The 9,516-nt window shown below is 42.8% G+C and overlaps 1 protein-coding gene across 3 annotated transcripts in view; it reads left to right on the plus strand.

Annotated features, from left to right (window-relative positions):
- pfkpa (phosphofructokinase, platelet a) overlaps nt 1-5,419 on the plus strand; it is a 146,056-nt gene extending 140,637 nt beyond the window's left edge. For all 3 annotated transcript variants that reach the window (XM_085987601.1, XM_085987602.1, XM_085987600.1), the window contains 2 exons: nt 4,246-4,351; nt 4,794-5,419. In XM_085987601.1, the coding sequence (XP_085843727.1) occupies nt 4,246-4,351; nt 4,794-4,950 (263 nt within the window). In that variant the 3' untranslated portion in view covers nt 4,951-5,419. The remainder of the gene's footprint in view (nt 1-4,245; nt 4,352-4,793) is intronic.
- The last annotated feature ends 4,097 nt before the right edge of the window (nt 5,420-9,516 follow it).

Consider the following 9,516-nt stretch of genomic DNA (forward strand, 5'->3'; position numbering starts at 1 on the left):
TGTCAGAGAGTTGATGAAGAGTCAACTGTATTTGTACATAATTGTACACCCTAGAAAGATGATGTGAGTTTGTGCTGTACTTTCATGCATCACCGTAGACACCAATATCTTATTTAGGAAAACTGAACAAGTTACATTTCTAAGAATATTTCAAAAGTTTTTGATGAGGAATAATGGGAAGAGAGGAGGGAGTGACTGGTTATTTTTGCGACTATTTGGGAATTAAACATTTAGACAAATTGCATAGTTTTGTGAATGATTTTTTTCTGTTGCACATCATGTCATACAATCTTACAACTTAGAAGGCAGGATGGTCTGAGCTGTGAATTTCCATGACTTCAACTGATGCCACTGCATTTGGCAGGAGGCACGGTTTGAAATGGGGCCTGGGAGTGCATATACCTTTCCCGCCCTCGAGATGGAAACGTTAGTCCTCTAGTAAGGCCTGCTCAATTCAACAATGTTGGTCAGAAACCTACCCAAGTGGGAGCAGCAGTTAAAACTTGCAACCTTCCATTTTAACTGCTAGGTTTACCCTAAATTGTAGTTTTAGTTTGGTTTCCCTTAAACATTAGCTCAAATAGTTGCTGTGTAAAACTTGTTATTCTCTGGAAAGTTTGTGAGACACAAAATTGTCATGTTAACCTGTCCCTTGCTTTGTCCTGTCTTGCTTCTCTTGCTGGCATCGTGGAATGTATAGATGAAGGTAATGGATTTTGTTTATTGATAAGTTAGTGACAGATTTATTAATGCCCTGCATTGTCTGTATGCTTAAACAAAGCTGTCAATCCAAACATTGCAGATTTGCTTTTTTGTGGTTACTTTACATTTGAGGCTAATGCTTCAATGTTGGTGTTACCCTAATCAGAGTTACCATTGAAAGAAATTGTAGGCATCGTGTCACCTTAACATTCTAACTTGTTCGAGGTATTTGATGACTTGTTTTAAAAAAAAAAACGGACTCAAATGTCTCTGGCTGTAAATCAATTTAGTGAATATGCTAGAATGGAACATATGTACACAGTTATTTGCCATTAAAGAACTTACTGTGTGTTAGGTTTTAAAACCTTTCTGTGCCATGCTCCATGAACACTATTCTGCTCATTCTGTTCTGTTCAGAGGTATTCAGGTGTAGGCCTAGAAAGATTGAACTTCAGTACATTTCTGGCATAGACCAGTTCTTCCCTTTTCAGAGAACCAACGGCTGTGGTTTGCTACGTTCTCCGTAAAGTTAACAGCAAAAGAAAGCTGGCACTGCTTTGAAAAAACAAAGCAATTCTCGGTCAAGAACGGGGGAAATCACATTAATTAATTTCTCCTTGGTGGATAGCTTCTGAGTTTAACCTTTATTTAATTCTTTTTAAAGCTCCAGCCATATTACCGCCCATTGGATGTTGTACAGGAACAGAAATAATAGTAGCAGCAGCAGCTTTTAAGCCGAGAAGTTTTTGTATGATGCCGCCCCAACTTCATTAAATGACTTCTTAATAGGACCTTACAGGCTTTATAGCAACATGGCTTCCACTCCCAGTTAGGAAAGACTGTCCAAGTTTCAAAACCATTTAAGTTCTTTTTTTAAAGCTGTGTGGCCAGCTCATATGACATTTAGCCACATGAACGAATTATCAACACAAAATTCAAAGCGATAAACCTACACTTTAAATCTGGAACGCAGTCAAGAGTTTATTTAACTTCAGCATGTACATTGCATCATTGAAAACCCTCCTGTGATATTACAGTGGATAGATTTTGGCAGTGTTACTGAAGACCAGTTTTGTACATGTGCTTTACTTCTGGTTCTATTTCCCATCTGCCCTGCACTCTCTTTCGCCGCCCCTCCCCGCCCCCCAACTAAACTGACCAAGGTAAGTTAAAACAATTCAATAGTCTACAGTGTGAAATCTTACGTTTCAGTGGAGATACAGCTGCGACTCAACAACTTGCATTTATATAGCGCCTTTAACATAGTAAAACACCCCAGAGCACGTCACAGGAGTGTTATCAAACAAAATTTGACACTGAGCCACATAAGGAAATATTAGGACAAGATGTCTTGCGATCTGCCATCAGGTGTAATGATTCCTCTTGTATCCCGCTGAATGCACTGAGCTATTATAGTGCATCAGTATGCATGCTGTGACAGAGGTGGAAATGACTTCTCGTCAGTAACTGCGCCCGCTGTGCGCTTCGTGATATGCTGTTCCCAGGCCGCCAATTGATCTGGGGCGGTGTCAAGCTGGGCTTTCTGCAGCATTGCTTTTTTTCCCCACAAGATTTCCTGCTCTCTGCACATGAAGTAGGTAAGTACTTTACAGACAGAAATGGGTCGATAATGGAGTCTTCAGTCAGGAGAAGCACCACATAACATTGGCATGCTCTGTGCCTGTGCAGAAGACCAGGCGCGGAATTTTGTTCAGGGAGGCGGGGCGGGGGAGTGGGTCCGAGGTGCACAAATTGCCGTAGGCCCTGCCGCTTTTACCGGCGGGTCCTAATTTGAATATGAGGCCTCGGTTTCCCGCCCACAGCCAGCCAGCTGAGAGGCTGGCTTGCTACGGGCGGGTAGGCCTCAGTTGCGAGGGGTTGGATCGGCGGGGGTCAGCAATCGGGCGGGGAGAGAGGATTGAGGGGGTGGGGGGGGGGGGTTGCAAGATAGGCAGGGGATTTGGGGGGGGGTGGGATAACTGGGGATCGGCAGGCAAGTGGGGATTGCCGGTGGGGGGATGGTGGCCACTGGAGGATCGTGGCTGGCTTCCTCCTCATCATTTCGGGGGGTGGGGGATTGGGTTAGGCATGGGAATGTGATCGGAGGCCTCTTGAGGGCTCTCTGATCGTGGGGGGTGGGCAAGGCAGGGACCCTGGCTTCAGGAGGTAAATGTAAAGCCGCTTACCGTTTGGATGCAGCAGTCCCCGCCTCTGTTTAACTGCTGAGTTTCACGGATTGTGTGAAACCCGTCCACAGGCAGTTAAATTCAAAATGGATGGGGAAAAAGTGGCTTCCAGCCTCATTACAATATTTAAATTGAGGTCACGCCCCCCTGGGAATGGGTTGGTCGCCTGCCCCCGCGGAAACCAGAAGTGGGCGGGTTGGAGGCGGGATTCACATTTTTAACAATTTTACTGCCCCCAAGCTCCAAACCCACCTGTTTTTCAGCCCAGGTCTCCATTTTTCAAATCAGCCCCTATTGGGCTTAGAGTGAGCAGTGCCCAATGCCAGTATAAAGGCAGGAGGCCAGCACTCTGGTGTCTCTTATTACCAGAGTTCACTACACCGATTTATAAAGTGTTATAGTAACACAGTCGATTGTATGGTATACACAAAACTGAAAATACGTTTGGACTTAATGTAGAGTCATTTCTCCCTCTCTAACTTCTACGTAATGGCTAGAATTTAATTTCTAACCTTTTTGGGGCAGTGCATGTGAACATTCTTTTCAATATATTCCACACTCAGATCTAGATTTTTGGACTCATGGGGAATCAAGGAATATAGGATAGGGTAGGAAAGCACAGTTGAGGTAGATGATCAGCCATGATCTTATTGAATGGCGGAGCAGGTTCAAGGGGGCCGTATGGCCTACTCCTGCTCATATTTCTTATGTTCTTATAACAGATGATATTCAAATATTTTGACTAGGGGACACTGTGGTTTAAAATGCTAAGATTTGAATTTGAAATACAGGAAACTTTGGTTTATCTGGAGGTTAAAAGTCCGGAAAGCTCTATCTACCGGCAAAATTTAGGAGCCGTTTCCTGTAAGTATTTTTACTTCTCATTGCTTTTTTTTCCCCAGTCAGGCTCTGCAAGGTCTGTAGCTAAGCAACAGCTTCAGCTAGAGATGCTTTTAAGCTGCAGCCGACTGTTTTGAAGCTGTTGCTAAGCAACAGGGTTTGTTGATTCACACGGAGCTGAAAAGCTCCGTATGTTTCAACATGTCTGGCAGTTTTGATCTAACGGCAACAGCTCGGTGCCAGCTATCACAAAGGTTCCTGTAGTCTGTGAATGAATGTGATTACAGTTGGCTCCAGCAATTCTGATTTTGAATGAGGAGCTTTTGAAAGTAACAAATCTATAGGTTTCAACTATTGATCTATTCCAGCATAGAACTTGCTAGAGTCTGCATTTCAGCTGGCTTGTTTTTTTAAACCTCTCCAAATCTTCCTCCATTTAGAAACATAAACTATGAATTTAAAACAAAATCTATATGTGGTTTGTTTGACTAATTTTGTATATTTTTTTAATATGCAGGGAGAGTATTTGCAAATGGTCAAGACAGCGCCTGCTTACTGGGCATGCGCAGACGTACCTTGGTGTTCCAGCCTGTAGAAGACCTGAAGAAAGAGACTGATTTTCAGTAAGTATGACTATCCCTCCTGTAAGACTTCAGCTTTGTTGGTGAATCTTACATATGCAACCTCTTTCTCCACCTCCATAACATCGCCTGCCTCAGCTCATCTGCTGCTGAAACCCTCATCTATGCCTTTGTTACCTCTAGACTTTACTCTTTCAGTGCTCGCCGGGCTGGCATCCCATCTTCCACCCGGCATAAACTTAAAACTAATTCAAAACTGCTGCCCTAACAAGTCCCGTTCACCCATCACCCCTGTCCGCACTGACCTACATTCGCTCCCGGTCCGGCAATGCTCGATTTTAAAATTCTCACCTCTCCCATTTCTGTAACCTCCTTCAGCCTCAACGGGAGGGAAAAGGAACCTTTGAAGTACAATACGTAGTTGTTACGCACCTTTTGTGAACAGTATAGAATTTACAGTTTAACATTCCGATTGTATTTTCAGGCATCGAATTCCAAAGGAGCAGTGGTGGTTGAAGCTCCGCCCACTGATGAAGATTCTAGCCAAATATAAGATCAGCTTTGACGTGTCCGACGCTGGCCAAATGGAGCATGTCGCCCATCGCCGTACACGAGATTCTCATGATGTTGGTGCTATTTAAAAGTAGGCCAGATAAAACCCGTCACGTATGCGTCTGTCCCAAGTTGTATGAGCAGCAGCATTTATATTTTCCAGCAGAGGGTAATAGTGACTTCCAATTTGTTCTGTAATGGTTTTAAGTGTTATGTAGAAATTTAAAAGAAAAGCAGGCATCCTGTAACCTTTCCTTCAAATCTGCTCTAGTATTCCCAGCCATTAGTACAAAGTGGACAATTGACTTGTCAACATTCTGTTAGTTCATATGCAATAAATCATTGTACTTGCATGGAAAAAAACCTTATGGCACAATATATTGCTTTTCATTGCACAGCATTTCCGTAATATTTATTGTGTGGCTCACCTATAGAAGAGACAGCATAATTTTATTGTGAAAAAGCTAAAGATATATTTATGTGACAATACAATGTTGTAGTGGATAGTATGTTTATTTTTCTCCAGCTTAAAATAAAATTGCTATGGCTGGTCCTACACAGATTTGTATCCATTGATTGTTCTTCAGTCTGAATGTGCCTACATAGAGCAGTTTAGAGGGTTAAATTATGAGGGCAGCTTGCATTCCCTTGAGTATAGAAGATTAAGGGGCGATCTGATCGATGTTTAAAATGTAAAAAGGATTTGATTGTAAGGATAGATACAGAGAAACTATATCCTGATAGAGGAATCAAGAACAAAGGGGCACAATTTTAAAATGAGAGCTAGGCCATTTAGGAGGAAAATCAGGAAGCACTTTCCACACAAAGGGTAGTGGAGATTTGGAATTCTCTCCTCAAAGGCTGTGGATGCTGGGACAATTGAATCTTTCAAGACAGATGCATAGATTTGTTAGGGAAGGGTATCAAGAGATATGGAGTTGAGGTACAGATCAACTATGCTCTAATTGAATGGCTTACCCCTGGTCCTACTCATGTACACTATAACTGTAGGTTATAGCAAAGTGATTTTGCATTGTATTGATGCTAAAGTTGTGCAAGTCTGAACCCAATTTGCCACCCCACTGCAGTGAACAAAAAAGCAGAGGGGTGGGGGTGAGTGAAGTGAGTGGAAGTGTGGCTGTTTTCTTAGTCAGTTATGCCGTAAGATAGACTCTAATATTGGTAACCTGAGGCACCTGAATGTCTGATTAGCTAAGCCTCCTGCTGAGCACATGGAATGATACATATTACTGATACGAGTTTAGAATTGATGGCCCATGAATTTTTTTCCATCATCTCAAAATTGCATGAAGGATTTTATAACTGGCAATCTCTGGAGAGCTAATTAACACTTCAAGTCACCCTAGTTCCATGTCTACTGGTTAATGTTAAGTCAAGTCAAGTGAACAAAAATCCTTCTCAGACAATACCAGTACAACCCAAAACACTAATGTCTTGGGGGTCGAGTTTACACTCATACGCCAGTAATAGCAGCGCAATCTGGGTGGAATATGCGAACCAGCGCGAAAGATTGGAATTTTAAATGAGAGTTCTGCCCTAAACCACTTACATTTGTGTTTTCCACAATCTTTCCCACTGGTTTACAATTCAATTCGCCCAAATCGGGTCCTGTCCACAAAACTGGCCACGTCCACAGGTCCACCTTGCAAGATTGCACTGGTTAGGGAAAGCTCTTAAAATTGCACAATTTTTCTAAGGCATACAGTAGTAGGCACATAAAAAAAGCTTAATCAAAATACTTAATTTACTAAACTTGACTCGTGTCCAACAATGAAGCCATTAAATGGTACAGTAGTTTTTTAAAGTCACTTTCACTGATTTAAAATCAGGTTACTCAAAGGTGGAAGACTGCACACCCTTATTAAAAATGCTTATTTTTTGTATTAATACTGCTGAAAATGGGTTACACAACTTACACCAGGTTACCACTCTTAAATACATCAAGGAATACTTTTTAATGGAAAAGAAAAAAGAAACTTATGTTCTATTTGCATTGCCTGATTTGCATAATCACAAATGTAAAACCTTCAATGCACAATGAATGTTATCAGAAACTTGAACTGTAACCTAACCAGCACAATTTCCTCATTGTGCCCAAAGTGGAAACTCTACCCCTTATTGCACACGGTCCCAACAAACCTCAATGCTGAACAGGAAATGACTATTAAATTGCCAAAAACTGACTTGAAACTAATCAGACTGTTTATCATCAACTTGGTTCAAACTCATATGCCCACAATTTGTAGTACTGTACAATGTAGCCCAAGATGATATTTGGAACTACTGGAATAATTTATTGTATTATATTGACTTTATGGAATAGATTCTTCTTGCAAGGTTAAGTTTCTGTAAAATCCAGAGAAGTTTAAGAGCGGTGGAATGATGCCTTTGTCCCCATTAAAAGCCCTACTCTCACTCAACCTGGCAATTTCCTCTGGTATGGCCCCCCCACTTCACTCCTTCAAGTCCAAGAAGTGCAGACTTGAACATATTTGGCACACATCCAGTTTAACCATCCATAGCCAGATCTGGCTGGACCAGATCAAGCACTATTGGGTCTTGCTCTAAACTGTCCACTACTCCAGGAATCCCTAGGAAAGCAAAGATAACCCCTGGCTCCTTGTCCCCACTCCCAATGATCTCCTTAAATCTCTCTCCTCTGCCCTCTCACCTCCAATAAGTGCAAGGAGCTCATCAATTTTTTTGGTCTCTAAGATTGAGACCATCCCTTAAGCTGCCTCTGCCGCATCTTCCTTCTCTTTGCCTACTAAGTCAAATGTTCTCAGCAACTCACTGCCCTAGCCCTGAACCAGTGTTGTTTTCCCAATTTCTCTCCTATCTCCCTCACTGAGCTCATCTTGTCCATGAGACCCATCTCCTGCTCTCTTAACCTCATTCCACTGCTCTTAACCTTCTCTGGTCTACTCATAACTAGCATCTCATTCCTGCAATTAGTAAATATCTTCAGTGTCCTTTCTAGTCTTAATTCTTCATAAAGTAGGGTGCCTGAAACTAACCATAGATTTGTATATCTTAACATTGACTATCTCCAACAAGCGAGAGTCTAACCACCGCCCCTTGACATTCAACGGCATTACCATCGCCAAATCCCCCACCATCAACATCCTGGGGGTCATAAGAAATAGGAGCAGGAGTAGGCCCTTCGAGCTTGCTCCACCATTCAATGAGATCATGGCTGATCATCTGCGTCAACTCCATTCAGCGGCCCTATCGCCATATCCCTTGATGCCCTTACTAGTCAGAAATCTATCGACTTCTGTTTTGAATATACCCAATGACTGAGCCTCCACAGCCCTCTGGGGTAGAGAATTCCAAGGATTCACCACCCTCTGAAGAAATTTCTTCTCATCTCAGTCCTGAATGGCCTACCCTTTATCTTGAGGCTGTGGCCCCTGGTTCTAGACTCCCCAGCCAATGGAAACATTCTCCCAGCATCTACCCTATCAAGCCCTGTAATAATTTTGTATGCTTCAATGAGATCCCCCCTCATTCTTCTGAATTCGAGAGAATACAGGCCTAGTTTACTCAATCTCTTCTCATACGACAGTCCCGCCATCCCAGGAATCAATCTCGTGAACCTTGTTGCACTCCCTCTATGGCAAGTATATCCTTCCTTAGCTAAGGAGACCAAAATTGTACACAGTACTCCAGGTGTGGTCTCACCAAGGCCCTATATAATTAGAGTAAGACTTTACTCCTGTATTCAAATCCTCTTGTAATGAAGGCCAGCATACCATTTGCCTTCCTGCACATTCACTTTCAGTGACTCATATACAAAGACACCCAGGTCACTTTGAGCATCTGCATTCCCCAATCTTTCAGCATTTAGGAAATAAGAACATAAGAAATAGGAGCAGGAGTAGGCCAATCGGCCCCTCGAGCCTGCTCCGCCATTCAATAAGATCATGGCTGATCTGATCCTAACCGCCAATCCACCATCACAGAACCATCTCCTGAATCTAACAGAATTAGTCACACAAAATAGGAGCAGGATCAGGCTACACGGCCCCTGGGCCAACTCCGCTACCCACAGGGCCATGACCGATCCGAACCTAGACTCATGTCCAAATTCCTGCCCGCTCCCCATAACCCTTAATTCTCTTCTAGGAAACTGTCTATTTCTGTTTTAAATTTATGTAATGATGTAGCTTCTACAGCTTTTTGGGGCAGCATATTCCATGGACCTACCACCCTCTGAGTGAAGTAGTTCCTCCTCATCTCAGTCTAGAAAGAGCAGCCCCTTATTCTAAGACTATGCCCCCTAGTTCTAGTTTCACCCATCATCGGGAACATCTTCCCCGCATCCACCCGATCCAACCCCTTCACAATCTTATATGTTTCAATAAGATCGCCTCTCATTCTTCTGAACTCCAATGAGTAGAGTCCCAATCTACTCAACCTCTCCTCATATGTCCATCCCCTCATCCCCGGGATTAACTGAGTGAACCTTCTTTGTACTGACTCGAGAGCAAGTATGTCTTTTCTTAAGTATGGACAGCAAAACTGTACGCAGTATTCCAGGTGCGGTCTCACCAATACCTTGTACAACTGAAGCAATACCTCCCTATTTTTATATACTCTGCCTTTGTTTCTTCTACCAAAGTGGATAACCT

This window comes from Somniosus microcephalus, chromosome 5, assembly GCF_052327205.1.
Source record: "Somniosus microcephalus isolate GS21.2 chromosome 5, FLI_Smic_1.0, whole genome shotgun sequence".
NCBI classification, from domain to species: Eukaryota; Metazoa; Chordata; class Chondrichthyes; order Squaliformes; family Somniosidae; genus Somniosus; species Somniosus microcephalus.